This window comes from Dipteris shenzhenensis, chromosome 12 (genome assembly GCF_047967505.1).
Source record: "Dipteris shenzhenensis isolate YYH24624 ecotype China chromosome 12, Dip_SZ_1.0, whole genome shotgun sequence".
Taxonomy (NCBI): Eukaryota; Viridiplantae; Streptophyta; class Polypodiopsida; order Gleicheniales; family Dipteridaceae; genus Dipteris; species Dipteris shenzhenensis.
Window position 1 is genome coordinate 26,878,451 of NC_141607.1, and position 19,786 is coordinate 26,898,236.

Genomic DNA, 19,786 nt, shown 5'->3' on the forward strand with positions numbered 1-19,786 from the left:
CCATAGAGGGGACGCTTTGAATCTTTGCAAGTTGCCAATCTAAGGCATGCCCGAAATTCCCAACTAGTCCCTACTCAGAGTCAGTCCATACGCTCACATACAGTTTCACATCATCACATTACTTGAAACTTGACGTTCATCAGTTCAGTGAGCAGACTTCAGAGTGTTCAGAGGCATTGCCAATTGTTCAGTGGGAAGATAGCACATTATTTGATTTCACACACACATGCCATCATTGTAAAGCCTATTTGGCTATTTCACGGCATTGTGCACATCATTTCTAGCCTTTATTGTTAGATTAAAAACCACAATCACCAACATGGGGGCCAATTACTCTTTCTAAGGATTAAACAAGGATTGCTACCTAGAGCATGGCCTAAATCATTCTATTATGGTTCCAAATTTCACAATATTTTTTCACATTTGATTTGCATAACAACTAAAATGGTTAGGATCTTATTTGAACCATCATCAAATGGCAAAAGTGCCAATGCACATGTGAGATTGGCACCACTGCCATTCTCCACTGGTGGCATTCTCCACAGAGATTGACACAATTCCATGTGATCTCTGCACATGTGAGTTTAGGCTTCTCAATGCCATTTCTTAGGGCCTAATAAGAGATTGGCACCACTGCCATTCTCCACTTGTACAAATGTTTACCCTACTATTCTAGGAGGGGTATTCCAGTGATCATAGGAGAGTGGTGTCCGATTCCTATCCAAATGTGAGTCTGATGATCTCAGAGATTGACACAATTCCATATGATCTCTACACAGCGGAGACAGTGATCACTACATAGAAGAATGCACATGTGAGTTTAGGATTCCTTGTGCATGTTCTCAGGTCATGGTATGAGATTAGCACCACTGCCAATCTCCACTGGTGGCATTCTCCACAGAGATTGACACAATTCCATATGATCTCTACACAACGGAGACAGTGATGACTACATAGAAGAATGCACATGTGAGTTTAGGCTTCTCAATGCCATTTCTTAGGGCCTAATAAGAGATTGGCACCACTGCCATTCTCCACTTGTACAAATGTTTACCCTACTATTCTAGGAGGGGTATTCCAGTGATCATATGAGAGTGGTGTCCTATTCCATTCCACATGTGAGTTTGATGATCTCAGAGATTGACACAATTCCATATGATCTCTACACAGCACTACATAGAAGAATGCACATGTGAGTTTTGGATTCCTTGTGCATGTTTTCAGTTCATGGTATGAGATTAGCACCACTGCCATTCTCCACTGGTGGCATTCTCCACAGAGATTGACACAATTCCATATGATCTCTACACAGCGGAGACAGTGATGACTACATAGAAGAATGCACATGTGAGTTTAGGCTTCTCAATGCCATTTCTTAGGGCCTAATAAGAGATTACCTCCGACTCCTTTGCCGACCCTCTGCCCGATGCTTGACCCACCTCCCTCCAAACTCAACTCACCATCCCCCTCCGCTCCTCTCCACACTCCTCTCCCTCAGCTGCAAAACCCCCCCCTCTCTGACACTGTTGCTACCCACGTGACCCCCCCCTCTCTGACACCGCTACTACCCGCGTGACCCATGATTTTCCATGTCTCTTTGCAACAAGCTATTCACAGGTTTGACCAGTCTCTCTTGTGGAGCACAAGATTGAGTTGAAGCCAGAAAGCAAGCCAGTTGTGCAATGCTTAAGGCGATTGGGGGTGATCCAAGCTGAGGCACTAAAGAAAGAGGTAACACAACTACTTGAGGCAAGATTCATCTTTCCTGTTGATGATTCAGAATGGATTTCTCCTATAGTTATCACACCAAAGAAAGGAAATAAGTGGCGGGTGTGTGGACTTTTGTCCTTTGAATGCATGCACTAAGAGGGATCATTTTCCTTTGCCATTCCAAGATGAAATACTAGATCAAGTAGCAGGGCATGAGATGTATTCTGTATTTGATGTGTATTCTGGGTACTTTCAAATTCGTATTCGGGAGGAAGATCAAAAGAAAACATCATTTGTAACACCTTGGGGAGTTTTTGCTTACAGAGTAATGCCTTTTGGGTTGACTAATGCACCAGCTACATTTCAAAGGTTTATGAGTCAAGTGCTCGAGCCTTCCTTGGGAAAGTTCATAAGGGTGTTTTTGGATGATTTTTGCATTTATTCTCGACGCATAGATCACATGGAGAAGTTAAAGATGGTCTTAGCTAGGATCGATGAAGCAAAAGGGTGTCTAAATCCTAGCAAGTGTCATTTGGCTCAAACAAAAGTAGTCTTGTTGGGGCATATTGTGTCTGAAGAAGACCTGCAAATGGATCCTGACAAGGTTCAAGCTATCATGGCATTGCCAAGTCCTGAGAGTGTCACTGGTGTTTGCAGAATTCTAGGAAAGAGCAAGTATTATCAACGCTTTTGTGATGATTTCACAGAGATAGTGCATCCCATGAACTTGTTGACAAGAAAAGGAGTTTCTTTCCAATGGGGTGTGGAGCAACAAGAGTCTTTTCAGCAACTTAAGGAGGCCATGAGTAAGGGCCCAATATTGAAGCCCCCTAATTGGTCTTAAGACTTTTATGTAAATCCAAGTGTATCCTTGCATTCAGTTGCTACTATATTGCTACAAAAAGGAGAGATAGGTAGAATGCAACCCATCTGTTATGCCAGCCGATAGCTTACAGAGGTGGAAATAAGGTATGAAGAAATGGAGCAGCAAGGCCTCTCTTTGGTGTTTTCAGTCAGAAAGTTTCGCTCCTATTTATTACCTCGGCCATTTTTCTTCCTTACCTCTCAGTTTGTATTAGCATATCTAGTTCGCAAGCCTAATCCTGGGGGGAGATTTGCAAAAGGGTTGTCACAGCTTCAAGAGTTCTGTTTCTCTTTTGTCACTGAAAATACCACTAGGTCCACTATGGCAGATTTGCTCACAGGACGGCAGGATCTAAGAGAAGAAAAGAAATATAAAGAGGACATTAATGATGAAAGGGAGACACCACCAACAGCTTTTGTCTTGTATTTTGATGGGGCTTTTAGTCCTTCATGCCAAGGAGTCGGGGGGGATAGTCTTGATGAATTCTCAAGGTCAAGAGGTGTGGGCAAGAGGACAAGAGCTTCTAGGTATCACAACTAACAATGTAGCTGAGTATAATGCTTTGATTCTTGGTTTGGAGGGTTGTCTTCAAATTCAAGTTAAAGAATTAGAAGTAAGAGGAGATTCTTATCTTATTATAAAGCAAATGCAAGGGCATTACAAGAGAAGAAGTCCTCATTTGAAGGAGCTTAATCAAAAGGCTATGGCACTATGTAGTCAGTCTGATTTTTGCAAGTTTGTTCATATAAATAGAAAAGAAAATCAAAGGGCAGATGAGTTAGCTACTCAAGCCATTGTAGTACAAGACTGGGGGGTGGTTTCTTTGGTAGACACTGGATGGCTAGAACTGCAAGATGTTCAACAATATGTGGAAGAAGGCATGTTTCCTCGAGGGTTAACTCCACAACAGAAGTAGAGATTAGTAAGGAAGGCTTGTCCCTATACTATTGTTGATTACATGTTTATAAATTGGGAAAAGATAAGGTGCTCCGTCGGGTGGTCCATCCCTCTTCCTAGGTTCTGCCCAAAAAGAGTAAAGGTACAATTCAGATTGCCTACTCAGATTCTTGTATCCCTCTCCTAGTCCATTCAAGATGACTTGAACCATCTCTATGGGATTCATAGTCTCTCTTTCTGCTGCGAGTTGATTGATGTAATCCTTGATTCTAAGTACGTAAGCATGACCAGTTTCATTGCTATATTGCAAAAACTCTAGTTGACCTGGTTTCTTAGTGTGAGAATCCTGGATGTGTTCTTGGACTCATAAAGAGCTACAAACATATCCCATGCTTCTTTTGATGTCTTTACTGTGTTGAGCTATCCAAGCATGATATCTTGGACGTTCTGTTAGATTAGATGATATGCATATTTATCTTTCTTGTGCTACGAGAAGGTTGGGAGTTGATGATGGACTATCAGATGGTCTAGCTGTAGACCCATCTACATACTCCGATTTGTCTTGAAGTATAAGAATGTCCTCCATTCAATATATATATGTGATGTAGTTGGAGTTGTCTACCTTAGCAGATGCCTCCAAATTGAGGTTGCTATTTGGACATGGTGCAAGAAATGTACTCAAAGTGCCTATGAATACCACTGTCTAAATCAACTACAAAATACTGTCTGTATCAATTGAAATCTTAACCATTGGTGAAGATAGAACTGCAATACATTCTAATCCGTTAGAAGGCTTGGGTGGCAAATGATGTCGGGAATAATCAAGAGGCTTTACAAGGCTCAAATAGAGTGCACAAATGCCAAAAAATAGACTATAAGGATTTATTATGGTGGCAGTGGATTTGATGCTGAGGCTAAAAGGTGTGTGACATGTGCCAAAACGGCAGCTAGTTGGAGGCAACTGGACGTTGTGTGGAGGTAGTTGTACATTGCATGTAGGCACTGTTAGGTGATGCTTGGCAGCAGGAACCAGGCTACTCGTTGCAACAATGCTTGCTAAAGGGTGTCGCCTAGGTTGCTATTGCTTGCTCACTGTTATTGTAGAGGCGACTGTAGCTATTGTAGAGTAGGCTGCTCCGTGGTAGTCAACTGTTTCCTATCTTGCTTTGACTTTGTCAAAGAAGTAGGGGCTATATAAGAGCCATCAGCTACGTGCTTTGTTGCTTTTGTTGCCTTGCTTGCTTGAGTTGATCAAACCTTTAGATTTTCTTACGCTGTTGAGTGCGAGTGCTTTGTGGAGGCTGGTTGCTTGTGTAGCTTCTTGATCTCACTGTACAATGAAGGTGCTATTGCATATGCTCATTTGTTGTTAGACGTGATCGTGTGCTATAGGCGCTACCTTGTACACAACTATAGTAGAGGTTGTGTTGCTTGTGAAGTCATGCCTTTGCTTGGGCTCGTAGTTGCTTGTAGGTTCGTTGTAGTTGCTACTGGAGACCGTTTAGAAGTCACCTGTGTCGCAGGGCTGAAGGCTTGCTTGCCTTGGGTCACTTCTTCTAGTTGTAGGAGCCTTCGGAGGGCACTGTTTGTTGTTGACTCTCAGAGATGCACTTGTAGTTGTAGTTGCCCTGTTGCGAGCTTGTTGTAAGGAGCCGTGAGAGGCACTGTAGATGTAGGAGCTAAGTTCCTTTGGAGTCGCTTTAGCCACCTTTGGAAGTTGGTTGAAGAAGCTTTTGCCTCGTTGAGGTTGAGTAGGAAGCAAAGAAGTACGCCTCTCTACTAGAGAACCAGAATTAGTCTTGCTACTCTCTCTCTCTCTCTCTCTCTCTCTCTCTCTCTCTCTCTCTCTTAATGAGTAAGGAAACCTCTCTCACCTGGAAATGAAAAGAATTCTCACACATTCTCTAAATGGAATGGACAGAATTCTCACTCTCAAAACAAAAAATCCTCCAAGGAGTAAAGAAGTCTCAACGGAGGGATATACCTCTCAATGAAGTGATGGAAATTTTGTTTCATCAAGGGAATAAAAGAACACACAATCGCTCTCAATCTCTCAATCAATCTCTCTCTCATACAGATCGCAACACCTCAGTGGAAGGCAAGGATGCTCTGATACCATGAACAAATATGGTGCCATTCAATGGCAAATTCCAACACTAAAAGAGTTACAGTCAATGTTACTTGGTGAAGAACTTTGGACTCATGCCATTCAAGCATGCAAAGGTCATTCCAATGATCAAGCATTACAACTTCAAAAAGAGGTAAGGCAGAGGTAGAGCATCTCAAAGAAGTGATCATCATCAACATCAACGTCAACATCCAAGAGGAAATCATTCCAATAGAGGAAGATTTCAAGGAAGAGGGAATGCATCCACTAATGTGTCAGACATTCAGTGCAACTACTGTCTCATAAGTTTGGACACTATGAAAGAGATTGCCACAAGAAGCAGTATGACCAAGGAGGTCAATCTAGTAGCAATCGAGGGAATTTTCGTGGAAGAGGAAATCACCATGGTGGACATTTAAGTCACAGTCATTATGCCAAGGAACCTCAGAATATGTATCTTGCAAGTGAGGATATGAAGAAGACTGATACAGTGTACATTGACATTGATTGTAATTCCAAAGGGGAATGCAGCTATCAAGTTGATGAAGCAGATCAAGATCCCTAGTACATCAAAAACGGTGCATCATCTCACATGACAAAGCATCAAGAATGGTCCACAGAGATGAAACCATTAGAAGGATTGAAGAACGTTATCTACAAGGCAGATAACACACCAAATCCAATTCAAGGGAAAGGCGTTGTCCCTATGGACAATTTCACTGGTACGAGAGGATTGGTGAAAGATGTACTCTATGTTCCAAAGCTCAGCACAAGAATCTCTTGTCAGTTGAGAAAATGACTCTACACAACTACAATAGAGTCATCTTTGATGGGGATGAATGTACAATCAGAGACAAATCTAGAGTATATTAGCTAGTAGGAAAAATAGTCAAGGAAGGACGCATACTCAAGATGCTAGCTTCGATACCAAATTTGCATGCCATGTTAGCTCAGCAGCAACTGATGCGACTTTCTACAATATGGCACAAGAGATATGAACATGTCAATTTCAAAAGCCTGATGTAGCTAAGAAATCGAAATATGGCAATTGGAATTCCTAAGCTACAATTTCTAGGAAAAGTTTGCAATGCATGTTGCTTCTTTGAACAAAAGAGGACCAATTTTGGCAGAAGCGCCTCTCGAGCAAGAGGTATTCTTGATTTGAAACATACAAATGTATTGGGTTATGCACAGACCCGTAACATCAATGGTTCATTATATTACCTGAATTTCATCGACGACTATAGCAGATATTGTTGGGTCTACTTTCTGAAAGAGAAATCTAAAGTTTTTTCTAGATTTCAAGAATTCAAAGCCATGTTAGAGAACCAGATAGGTAGAAAGATCAAAGCATGAGATCAGATAGAGGAGGTGAATACGTATCTTCCCCATTCATGAACTTTTGCAGAAGTAATGGCATTCGAAGACGATTCACATGTTTAGATACTCCTTAGCAGAATGCAATAGCTGAAAGGAAGAATTGGACTTTAGTAGACAATGCTAGGCAATGGTCAATGAGAAGCATCTTTCAAATCAGTATTGGGCAGAAGCAATTGCCACTGCAAACTACTTGCTTAGTCGGCTTTCGACCAAACCGATTCAGTGTATGATACCTTATTAATCATTCACTAAATACAAGCCATGCATTGGGCATCTCTACATATTTGGTTGCATAGCATATGCCCACATACATGATGATCATTGCAAAACGTTGAATGTTAAGTCCTGTAAATGCATCATGGTTAGCTACAATGAAGAAAGCATACAAGTTGTATGATCCCATCAATCGAAAGGTCATAATCTCCAAAGATGTTATCTTTGATGAAGGATTAGAATGGAAAACATCAAATACACAGGAGATAGATACACCGATTCCTCAGTCACCTATAGAGAAGGTTGATGAAGAAGAGTAAGAATTACCAGAGACAATAGCCCGAGAAGAGCAGCAACTTAGACGATCTACCAAAGAAAGCAGACCACCAACCAAATTGGCATATTCTCAGAAAGGCAAAGCAATTCAGATTGAAACCGCCAATTATGCTCTTATGACTACCTGGCATGGCTACAAAAGAGTTAGTGTACTTTGAAGATGCAATTGACAAGCTAGAATGGCAAACTGCTATGAATGAAGAAATGGATGCTTTGTACAAAAACAACACTTGGGAATTATGCAACCTTCCACCAGGAAAGAAGTCCATTGCAAAAAAATGGGTTTACAAAGTGAAATACAATCTAGATTGAAGCATCAAAAGATACAAAGCCAAACTAGTTGCAAAAGGTTTTGCACAACAATATGGCCAAGATTATGATGAGACTTATGCTCCAGTAGCAAAGATGGATTCCATACGATTTTTAATATCACTAGCGACACTCAGCAGATGAAATGTGTATCATCTAGATGTCAAAAATGCTTTTTCTCAATGGTTACCTAGACGAGGAAGTCTACATGCAGCAATTAGTAGGATATGTGAAACCAGGGAAAGAGCATTAGGTTTTCCATCTCAAGAAAGATCTCTACTTCTTAAAGCAAGCACCCAAAAATTGGTATAGCAGTATCGACAAGTATTTTGCTAATCTAGGATACATGAAGTCCAATGCAAATGATACTCTCTACTACAAAGTTCAAGGAAAGACATTACTATTGCACTTTTGTATGTAGATGATCTAATTGCGATAGGAAGCAATGAAAGCTTCATTAGCAAGCTAAAACAAGATGCAGAGTTTGACATGAAAGATCTTAGACTTATGCACTATTGTCTTGGTATTGAGTTTTGGAGAGACTCAGACAGCACCTTCATGAGTCAGCAGAAATATGTAGATAGTCTCCTAAAAAAGTGTCATATGGCAGATTGTAAGATTGCGGCCACTCCCATGGAACAGATTTGAAACTTACTAAAGATCTAGAAAAGCCAAGAGTCAATGACAAGTACTATCGACGACTCATCAAATCTCTTATATCTGACTATCACGAGGCCAGATATTTGTTAAGCACAGTTTATGGCAAATCCGAAACAGTTTCACTTGAATGAAGCCAAGAGAGTCTTGAGATACATCAGAGGTACAAGATAATTTGGAATAGAATACAAAGAAGTCATCCAAGGTTGCATGAATACTATGACAATGACTATGTAGGACATCATGAGACCAGGAGATCCACACAAGGATATGCATTTTTCCTTGGTCAAGGTGCTATATCATGGTTGCCAAATAAAAACCCAACTGTTTCTTTGTCTTCAACAAAAGCTGAATATAGGGCACTCACAACAGGTGCATGTGAGACTATATGGCTCAGAAGACTATTGTTAAAAACAGATTACTTTAATGAGTCGAAGCCAACAACAATATACTGCAATAATCAATCGGCTCAAGCATTAGCTAAGAATCTAGTTATCACTCCAGGATAAAGCACATTGATGTCAGAGAGCTTTCTATCAGAGAAAGGGTGTTACTTGTTGGTGACATCGCACTGCAACATTGTCACATCAAAGAAAATGTCTGCATCAAAGGGATGGTCTTTACATCAGATGGATGTAAAGAATGCTTTCTTGCATGGTGATTTACGCAGACATCTTTACCAAACCACTTGGAAAGAGCATTTCGAGAAGCATCGACAAGCTCTTGGTTTAACGCAGAGGAAGGACATTCCCATTAAAGGGGTGTGATGGAATGCAGTGTTCAGTCCTTCTTCAATTTCCCATAATCATCATCTTGAGGGAAGGCCTGTGTTGAGGATTCACATCAACATCATGTTCGATATTGTGCATAGCACAAAAGAGTGCTAAAAAAGAAAGGGTTGGAAATCGTAACCCTAACCCTAAAGGGGTTTATATATATTCTTTATTTTCAACTAAATATAGTGTGTCATTAGTCATTTGTGGTGTGCTCTCTAGCTGTGCCCTCTCTCCTCATCTCCACTCTTTTCCTCTCCTCTCTCCATATTTGTTCGGCCACCACCACCACCAACACCAAATTTGTTCCTCTCCTCTCTCCATGTTTGTTCGGCCAACACCACCACCAACACCACTCTTTCCCTCTCCTCTCTCCATATTTGTTTGGCCACCAACACCAAATGAAGGGAATTTAGGACCTCCTCCACAACACCATACTAACACCAGAATACATTTAGGACCTCCTCCCCTATTGTCTCAAGGGAGGCAATTCTCCAATGGTCAAAGACTATAGTGAAATACCTTAGGGCTTCCACAAATGGTGTGACTTTCCTCAGAAAACCACCTCTTTTTACATCATGTTCTATTTAGATGGGAGTGATTTTTTTCCCAACCAAAGCCAAACGTCCATTATTGCTCAACAATAATGGTTTTTTGGCTTTGGCTAGGACGAAAAGGCTCATGGAGAAGGACACTATAGTGTGATTTCTCCACCTTTCCATCATGTGCACCTTTTGGTTTTGTTTTGGTCTATTAGGAGTACAATGGAGGTAATGCCAACTTGTTGTTTTGTCTAGCCATAGCCAAAACATCATTATCACTTAGTGATAATTAAATTATGGATGTGGCTAAGGTAAATTATTTTGCTATAGCCATAGCCACAACTTCATTATCACTTAGTAATAATGCAAATTTTAGTTGTGGCAATAATAAGTTGTGTTTTCCTACCACATGTGTTAATGAGATTTTGACTCATCAACATTCATGGCTAATCACATGTACAGGGTGAGATCAAACAATGGCCTTTCCTTAAAACTAGTTTGGTAACACGACATAAAAATGTCCCTAGGACACTTTTATGTCCTGTTAACTTGACCACTTTCTAGAATATTCTAAGGCATTAATAAGGTATTTTGGGGCTTTGACTATTGAACATATTAGCTCATATGCTTTTAAAATATTAGAATTATTATGGATTGGAACGCACGCCTATGTCTTTGAGTTTTACCTAAATGCTATCAACCAAAATGTCAAGTTGTTTTCTCAACCTTCGATAAAATGGCCATACTTCTTGATTCAAATTAGTTTTTTCATAGTTTTTAAGTCCCAGTGCCCATTGTCTAATAAAAACTATAGCGCATATGTTTAGATTGCTTCTAGACTTAGATAATCATACTTACTATGGGTTATGGACTTATAATTAAATTTTGTGAATGCTGATGTTAGGCGAAATTGATGTTTTGCACATTCTTTAACATGTCTAACAAGTTCCAAACTCAACCATGCTTTGTATATGTCTTCAATTGGATTTATGGAGTAGCATGATTTTTTAGGGTGCCTAATATCATGTAGAACATCAAATTCAAAACTTATTTTAATCGTTTGTTACACTGCAACTTATCCTAATTCCAAGATATAAGGATTAAGTGATACCATAGGAACCTTAAAAGGTATATATTATACTTAAAGATTGACTCTAGTCTTTAATGAGTGATACCAACATAAAATACATATATGTAGAACCTTATGGATACTTCAAGACTATAAAAGCGAGACTTATTCTGGAACTTGTTTTGAATCCTGCCTAAGTGAAAAACTATGTTGGGCACTTTATAAATATACGTGATGCTTTTTTTATGTTCCTTATATTTTTTCAAAATAGTCTTATGAGTCTACCTGAATCTCAAGAGAGGAAATCCGCAAAAATATATCTAGGTCAAGCTGTGAATTTTTTCCATATGCTTTTTTTAAAATAAATTTTCACGATGAGTAGATTTAAAATTTTGATTTTTTTAAGTGTTTTTCTTTTTGGACTTATGATAAGAAGATGTTTCCTAAAAGGATTTAAGACTTGGCACTTTTTAACGAGATAAAAATGAATATTCCATTCAGTTAAAGTTGTGCACAATAGTTCTCACATCATTTGCAATAGCTTAAATGCATAACTTCAAATAAAACTTACCTTTTTCTCATGTATTCTTTGTAGGTCACATCAACTTTTTTTGATATAAATGGATAATTCTTGTGCAAATTTCATTTTGTTGCCTAGCATATTCCCTTTTTCTTTTACTACCGTAATGGGAGTCATTTTGAGATAGCTTTACTCCATTTGACATATAGTTTTTATTATGGCATGTCAAATGTGGAAATTTGGGGGTTGGTAGTGTTCCTGACATGCATCAGTATGCTCTTTAACTCCTATAGTATTAAAATAATTTGTTTATTCAAGTGTTTTTTACATGCATCATTATGCTCTTTAACTCTTGTAGTGCTAAAATATAATTAGTTTATTCAAGTGTCTCACACACAACAAGGTCAAGGTCCGGTAATAGGACTCTAATTATGTGGCCTAGTGCATTCCCTTTTGCTTTTACAAAAGTAGTCTATGGAATGGGATTGAAACATATTTTGAGATAGTTTTACTTCGTTTCACATATAGTTTGTTATTATGGTATGTCGAAATGTGGAATTTTAGGTGTCACCAACTTCCATTTTGGTAGTGTTCCCCACATGCATCACTATGCTCTTTAACTCTTGTAGTATTTTAATAATTTGTTTATTTGTCTCACATGGAACAAGGTCAATGCGGGATAATAGGACTTTTATTATGTGGTCTTCCACTAATGAGCACAACTTGTTTTCAAAGACCTAGAGCATGGATCTCCTAAAGATAGTTCTAGAAAAGGGATGATTTACTCATTCATAACGGGAATTTCTAAAATGTGAGTATATAAGCATCATTTTTTCATCATTGCTACTCTTTTGGAAAAGCATGGGCAATTGTGTGTCCATGTGTCTATCAATGCTGGTATCACAACAGTAACTGTAGGTGATGATTTAACCCTTTATCACGACTAGCACAATTTGTACTTGTTCCTTTCCCATTCTACAGAGTTAATTGATTCATGTTCTCAGATCAATCTCCAGGTCGTGTTAAAATTTTCACATTCAAATTTTAGCGACTTCAAAATATACATGTTCCCTATCAGACGAAGCAATGAGAAGAATATTACATATCTGCAGAACAAAGAATATCAAGACAAGTTACTGCAGGCTAGCTTGAGAGATGTATTTCCTCATTATGTACAAATAGCTTGAAGACTCCAAAACTGTCCCTGTTCTCCAAAGATCTATAATCAACAAAACAGTTTGAAAATCAGCACAGGATGACACTCTTCATTTGAACAAACAAATACCATTTACAAACAAATGACTTACTCATAAAAGCCACCTAAGCAGAGTGTTAAAAGTATATGCAACATCAGCTGGTAACTAGAAAGCCGATATACACAGTTGCAGTACAATTGATGGAGCTCTCTCTGTAATGCATTTCTCTTTGGTAAGCCCTATGTGGGTAAAATGTTAATACCCAGTTGAAATCTTATTGCAGCTTTTTGTTACCTTGCCATGTCATCCACAGGCTACGGACAACAAAAGCAGTTGCTGGGGCTCCTCAATAGCCCTGAGATAAAAATGATGATGGATGTCTCACTTCGATCTCTTACAATCTAGTCTCAGTAGCAGTAGGCCATGTCTCCATAAGACTTCATTTCCAAAAATACCAAAGCAGTGAATTTTCCCTTTTGCATCCTCAGCTTTCAGGTTTGTCCTGGGCCCTCACAGTAAGGCCGCTTTCTCATGATAAGATTGTTGGGCTGCAGTATAGAGTTAATATGAGCAGATTAATACAAAAGAGACTTTCTAGATGACACTCTTCTGAACATGAGCAACCAAGAAGATCAATCATAAGAAAGTTGAAAAAACTTCACACATTATAAGCACATACTCAAAAGGACACAAACTAGCTCATTACAAATTGCAACTATTAATAATACCAGATGTAATTTTGCTCCAGTCAGCACTCAATACGTCTTGCTAAAATTCCCCAAATACTCTTATTTTCTACTTTTATCCTATATCAACAAAAAATTATAACTAAAAAATAAAGTGCCACTTGATGTACCTTTGAAGTAGAGCAAATACGAGGTTTCACCTGGGGTGGTAGCTCGACTGAGTCAGCAGTGTAATTATGTGCCTTGGGGAGCTCGTCCAACTGGTATAGTATCTCTTTAAGCAGATTAACACCAATATCCTTTTCATCCAGATATCTAGAAAGCTGCGTCCAAAGCACACTGTTGGTTTCAAGAACCGGCAACCTCAAATCGAACTCTTGCATCTCATTTCCACATTTACCATGTTTAGAACCCAACTCTGGTTCATGCAATGAACCTTGGAAAGATTGGACATCGGCACCATCTTGTGTACCTAGACCCTTCATGGCAATCCGGTTCAAAGTGATGCATTGCGCAGAGCTTCTTAACACCTGTGTAAGTTTTTGGATAGTACTGCCAGAGTCAGCTTGTGATGAAGTATCCCATGAAGCAGATGGTGACCAATACGTTTCATCAAGATGATTTTTGTTTGCTTGAGGCATAACATCTCCTTCGGATTGTGCATTGTAGTCTATCAACTTCTCTTGCCCATCAACTTCATAGATGTCATGCACAGTAGAAACTTGAGGTTCTTCCTTGTGGGAATGGGCAATGTCAATGTGTATATTCCTACTCTCATCATAGATGTCATGCACAGTAGAAACTTGAGCTTCCTCCTTGTGTGAATGGGCAATGTCGATGTGTATATTCCTACTCTCATCAATACGAAAACCACTGGTACCATCAGAATCCACCATACCCATAGAATCATGAAGGTTGTCCATCATTGGACCTAACCCTCCGTGAGTTTTGCTTGCATCAGACTTCATGGAATCTGATGCTAAGAAATTCTGAGACGGGGGATCCCAAGGCTCCAATCCTTCAGCTCCTCCCAAGGCTTGAAGCTGTATTTCGAGAGCCCATAGAGAATTCAATATAGATCTTGTGTCATCTTCATCATTAGCAGAGGGAGAAGCTCCACCAGTTTGTTCAGGTTGCTCTGATTGCTCACCTGGTAAAAAAGTATCCTGGCAATCTTGTGCAGATTCAATTGCAGCTCCGGATGTACTGTTCAATAGATGACGTGTGTCTGAAACAATGCCAACTTTCAGCTCCTCCTGTTGCAATAGAAAACCCTTAAGTCGTTTGCAAGGCTGCTCTTCTGTAGCCCATGTTGTACTGTGCAAACAATTTTGTCCTTTCCCAGTTTGCTCTTCTTTTGAAGTCAATGGTGCTGATGATGACTTTGTTGTAGAACTCTCACTTGAATTAACACCATTATACACTTGAGGGTTTGACTCTGCACCTATATCTTCCTGCTGCTTTTCTACAAGCAAAAGTTCTTCATTTCCTTTCAAAAAAAGTACTGGTCCACTATCCCATAAAGACAATGGATTAGTTTCATTGCTTTTACTTGTCTTGCCTAACCTGCTTGCTTCTATTAACCTTGTTTTGAAACGGTGCAATTCCTTCTCCAAGAAAAAACTCTCTTTCTCTCTCTTAAGCAGCATTTCTTTCAAAAGTTGCAAAGCCTGCTCATCATGGATGGCCTTTTCCTCAGCCATTCTCCGGTAGTGTGCAGCCTCCATTTGAAGTGCAGCTTTCTCTTCTTGCAAACGTGATATCATGGCAATTGCTTCATTGGCTGCAGTTTCTGCAGCATTCCTTTCTTCCTCCAACTCTGTGTACACAGCACAAAGACTTTCGTGCTCCATTTGGAGTGCCTCTTTCAAGCCCAAAATCACATCATGGGGCTCATAATTTCCTTCTGTGGTGAGGCCTGCGTCCATCTCAATGAATGCAGCTCTCTGTTTCCTTTCTTCAGTAGAACCTTGGGCAGGTCCAGTCAGTCCAGCAATGCTGCCATACTCTGTCTCCTCCGGGAAATGAGAAGGTTCCAGAGTGGCTATTGGTACATGGCTTCCATAAAGTTGGTTCTTATTCTCTGTCCTTGAATCATCAAGTCCAATCTGCTCCTGAAATGAAGGTTTTTTTTCATCCTCTACGAAAGAATCTGTCTTACTTTCTTTGAGATCCTTCTTCAAAGCTTCTTCAACCACCTCCTGAATCTGCAACTCTTGGGCATTTTGAGCAGTTAATTGCACTTGATCATAGGAGTTTGGATTTGTCCAAGCTCCAGCCTGTGCTTGTTCGCAGAACTGACTGAGTTGGACTTTTTTGAATGCATCATTGTTCGTTCTATCCCCCTTCTTCTCGTTGTCTGTTTTCGTGGATAGGCCTCCACTACCAGCATCCCCCCCTGTCTCCTTAGTCATACACGCCGAATTGGTTAGCCCTCTTCTACCCTGCACATATAGCCCTTCTTCTTCTTCGGAATGGGGTCGACCTTGGGATATGTCCGCCGTACCTTTGAAGGACGCGACTGGCCTGACACTCCAAGCCGCATTGCATTTGGGGCAAACAAGCAAAGAGCTTTTCAGAGCACAGAAATCTTGAGTATTCAAAGGGTTTGAACGTGTATTGCCGCTACCAGAGCTATTGGAGCAGCTTTGATCATCGCATCTCCGCGTCAATAGAGCCCCTGCCTCAGACGAAAGAGTGCGCTTTTGAGCAACGTCAAACCCTCTCATCAATGCTGGAGCTCCAGATGTCAAGAAGTGACGACAATGTCCGAACCATTCCCGGGACTTATGAGGCGAAGGCTCTGTCTGCCGACCTCTGGTCACGGAATGGCGATGCAGTGCGTCCCAGGAAGGACTTGGCAAACCAAAAAACTTGATCAATTGGAACGAAAGGCATGCAACGATGGTTTGAAGTAGATAAAGGATGAGGAGCATTAATTCTGAAAAAGCTGATATTAAGGCAGAGACTTTCCACGGGTCATCTTCTGAAGCCGCTCTACACGCCATAGCCAGCGCCTGGAATCCGATCACAGCAAGCAAACAGCAGTTTGAAGATCTTGCTTCCATCTCGATCTTGGCGCCATCGATGTTTTTTCCTCTTCTTTCTTCCCTCAAGCACCCAGCGTCTTTCGCTTGCAAGTTGCGAGCCTTGCTTTCTTCTTCGCTATGACAGTTCTTGCCCAGTTCGCAGATCGCAGCACTTTACATCAAGCCGCGGCTGCTTGCATGGAATTCTTGCGCCTCGGTTGACGATCTCCTGGGGAACCCACATAGCAATTTTGCAGCTGCGAAAAATACTAGTCCGCTCATGTGCTTCCTAGAAAGCTGCGCCGCAAATATCTCATCCGTCCCCCATGCAGCCATCGGCGTTCTTTGCCCGCGGACACTTCATCAACAGAAACAGAAAGACACCTTCAGTAAACGTTTCAGAGTCCCGACCACGCAAGTTTCTCTGCTATCCCCTTCTCGCGGTGTGAAGAAGCCATGCAACGCCAGAGCGCGCCCTTTCAAAGGTGAAACAACAGCTCCACTCCGATTTTGAACTTGAAGCTCCAAAAAATGCCCCAATGCTAGATGGTTGCGCGTCCGAATCTTTCCGTACAAGGGTACAGTTCCGTTCTGACGGCGAAGATCGCTGGATTGTAGAGACGCTGAATTGGCAAATCCAAGTTCCGACGTTGAATTGCAGCAGAGACAAACGACCTCTGACAATCTGAGGGGGAAGCCGCAGGAAGGAGGCCAAAAAGAAGCAACGAGAGGATTGCAGAAGAAGAGCAGTTCAGGCGATCAAGATGTTCCGTTTCAAGCAGCATCAAAATTTCCCCATTCGCGAATGCAATATGAAGCAAATTTTCACTAGAATGATCTCAAAGGAGAAGCGAATGACACAAACTGTGGTGAAAGGAAGAAGATGAAAGCCAAAGAGACAAGGAATTGAACTGCAGAAAGCTCGTGAAAGCAGAGCTATGGCGATGGCCGAAAATCCACACGCGAGAGAGACGAAGAACCACGTGCACGTGTATAATTTCTTTTTCTTCTTCTTTTTTCTTTTTTTGGGAAAAGTTTCCTATTTATCCTTTCCAACTCTTAATGATGTCTTTTCGCCTCTGATTCAAGGTGGCCATTTCAATTGCCTCTCCCAAACTTTTGAGTGTGCCTCTCTCCAAACCATGAAGTTCCACCGCGCGCCGCACCTCCGTGTTCACATATAACTTGTCAAGGCGTGCCTCGGTGTTCACAGAAAACTTGTCACCTTTAAACAATGGCCCCGGTGTTCATAGAAAACCCTCTACACTGTATACCATTATGGTCAGTGTTCAGAGAATACCTATCAACTGTATACAATCAACCTCCAACCATTTCCATTTTCACCTTCCGAACATACTTTTCTCGAATCTGTAAGATTCCAAGGAATTCCATCTCATTTCAGCCTGAAAATATGCGAATTCTGAAGAAAAACCTTCGAGATTTTAAAGCCCCATGTTTGAGATTTGTTGAGAAAAATGTCTTTTGGCCTGGTGTCCTAGCCTAGTAATCAAAGTGGGGATGTATGTGTGTTGGGGGTGTGCATGTGTTCAACCCGAGTCATGCACCTGGCTAATTGCCCGCTAGTCCAAGGCAACGTAGGACCATGAAGGGGAAGGTGAGTGAGAGTGTGGTAGATAGGGTGGGGTGGGAGTGGGAGAAGGTTATAAAAGAAAGAAAGGAAAAGGTCACTCAAACCCATGGTTGGAAAAAACTAGGGTCAATACTACAAGAGCTTCCTCCATAGCTAGGTTCTTCCAAGTGCAACACCTTTTCAATAGCACATGTGTAATGCTACATGAACCTCTTTCCACTTCCTTTTCTTTCTTTCTTTTTGGGAGGAGGTGGGGGTGGGGGAATGCAATTTTTATATATGTCTTGAGAAAATTTACTTGTTTTATGAGGGCTAATAGGGCCCTCCAATGAGAAGAAACTCGCTATTAAATAATTTGTTGAGATGGGGGGGGCGACAGGATCCGATTAACCTAAGCAATATTAAGGTGCCAACAGGGACTGAGAAATTAAGGTGCAGGGTATAAAAACCAAAGGTGCAGGGCAGCAGGCAGTTTCCATAGGCTTTGAGATGTTTCGATGAACCGCCTCTTACAAACTATATAAAGGGAGGAGGAGGGGCGGTAGATTGCAAGCAGGGGGGTTGTGAAGGCCTCTCAAAGACAAGGAGGAAGAGAAGGGGAGGGAGGGGGAGAGAGGGTTGAGTGAAAGGTAGGGGGAAGGGAGAGGAGTGGGAGAAGTGAGAGGGTGAGGAGGGAGGGAGGGAGGAGAAGGGGGCAGGAGGGAGGGAGGAGAAGGGGAAGGGGCTGAGGGAGAAGAATGAGGAAAGGGGAATGAGGGACAAGGTAGAGAGGGGGAGGAAGCGGGAGGAGGGAGCGGGGGATGAGGGAGAAGAGTGAGGGAAGGGGGGCTGAGGGAGGAGGTAGAGAGCAGGAGGAAGCAGGAGGAGAGAGCAGAGGCGAAAAAGCAGGATGAGGGATCGGAGGAGGATTAGGTTGCAGATGCGAATAGGATACATGAATATATTAAAGTTGGCTTTTCATTTTCTTTATTTTGGAAGTTATATTAGCACATGTAACCCTTTCTCCTTCATGCCCCATGCTTATAAAATTTAGAGGCTAGAGCCATTGTGTGCAAACTAAGTCTTTTATACTAAGTAAATATTATTATGTTTTGCTTTGTGCACATGGCTTAGTTTGACTAGTTTCCTCTAGTATCATGACTTTTCCCATGTCCAATTTGCACCCTTTTGTGAACTTAGTCAACCATGTGAGTGAGTCGAACGTTGAATAGTAAACCCTTGCATCATTTTCATGGCTCATATTTTGCTCTCCACTAGTCCATGACGTTGATAGGATCATCTCACTATGCAACCCCAAGTTTCTTATCACCACACATACTACTCAACTATAAGTCAACTGACTCCTAACAATACCTCCCAAATATTATGGCAATTTCCATGCATAACCATCACTTGTGTGGCATTCTTTTATTGAGTGAACCCCTCCATTACCCCTAATATATAATTGAAGGTAAGATAAAACCTCTCTCTCTCTCTCTCTCTCTCTCTCTCTCTCTCTCTGTGGCTTAGTTTGAAGCTTCTTTCTATTCTTAAAGGAAAGGATCCACGTGGAGCCTTTTGGAGATTTAGAGAGAGGAGGAGGGAGGCTCGCGATAGGTTTGGGAAAGGTTTGCGTGAGGCTTGGGAGTGGCAAGCTTGTTAGAAAAGAGAGTGTGAGAGCAAAAGAGCTGAACGTAGTGCTTGCAATAGAAGTGACTAATACAAGAAGTGGGATGGGTTTTGTCTAAGTGACAAAACCTTATCCTTCACTAGCCGTAGTTAGTGAACTAACTGTGGTTAGGGGGAAAAACCTCTAAATGAGGGAAAATGCCCCTAACCTACTTATTACATTACATTGGTCACTGCTGAATTATAATAATAATTCTAACACTCCCCTGCAGTGCCAATGTCATTTATAAGGAAATGA

The 19,786-nt window shown here is 41.1% G+C and overlaps 1 protein-coding gene across 3 annotated transcripts; it reads right to left on the reverse strand.

Annotated features, from left to right (window-relative positions):
• Nucleotides 1–12,235: 12,235 nt before the first annotated feature.
• On the reverse strand, nucleotides 12,236–17,256 carry LOC147896044 (uncharacterized). Of its 3 annotated transcripts, XM_087382699.1 has the most exons (4): nucleotides 13,431–17,256; nucleotides 12,869–13,122; nucleotides 12,686–12,786; nucleotides 12,236–12,597 (listed from the first exon to the last, which is right to left on the reverse strand). In XM_087382699.1, the coding sequence occupies exons 1-2, from the start codon at nucleotides 16,326–16,328 to the stop codon at nucleotides 13,066–13,068; spliced, it is 2,955 nt and encodes a 984-aa protein (XP_087238825.1). In that variant the 5' UTR covers nucleotides 16,329–17,256; the 3' UTR covers nucleotides 12,236–12,597; nucleotides 12,686–12,786; nucleotides 12,869–13,065. The 3 variants fall into 3 exon arrangements, with proteins under 3 accessions (XP_087238825.1, XP_087238824.1, XP_087238823.1); XM_087382698.1 differs by lacking the exon at nucleotides 12,686–12,786; XM_087382697.1 differs by having other exon boundaries at nucleotides 12,686–13,122.
• Nucleotides 17,257–19,786: the final 2,530 nt, after the last annotated feature.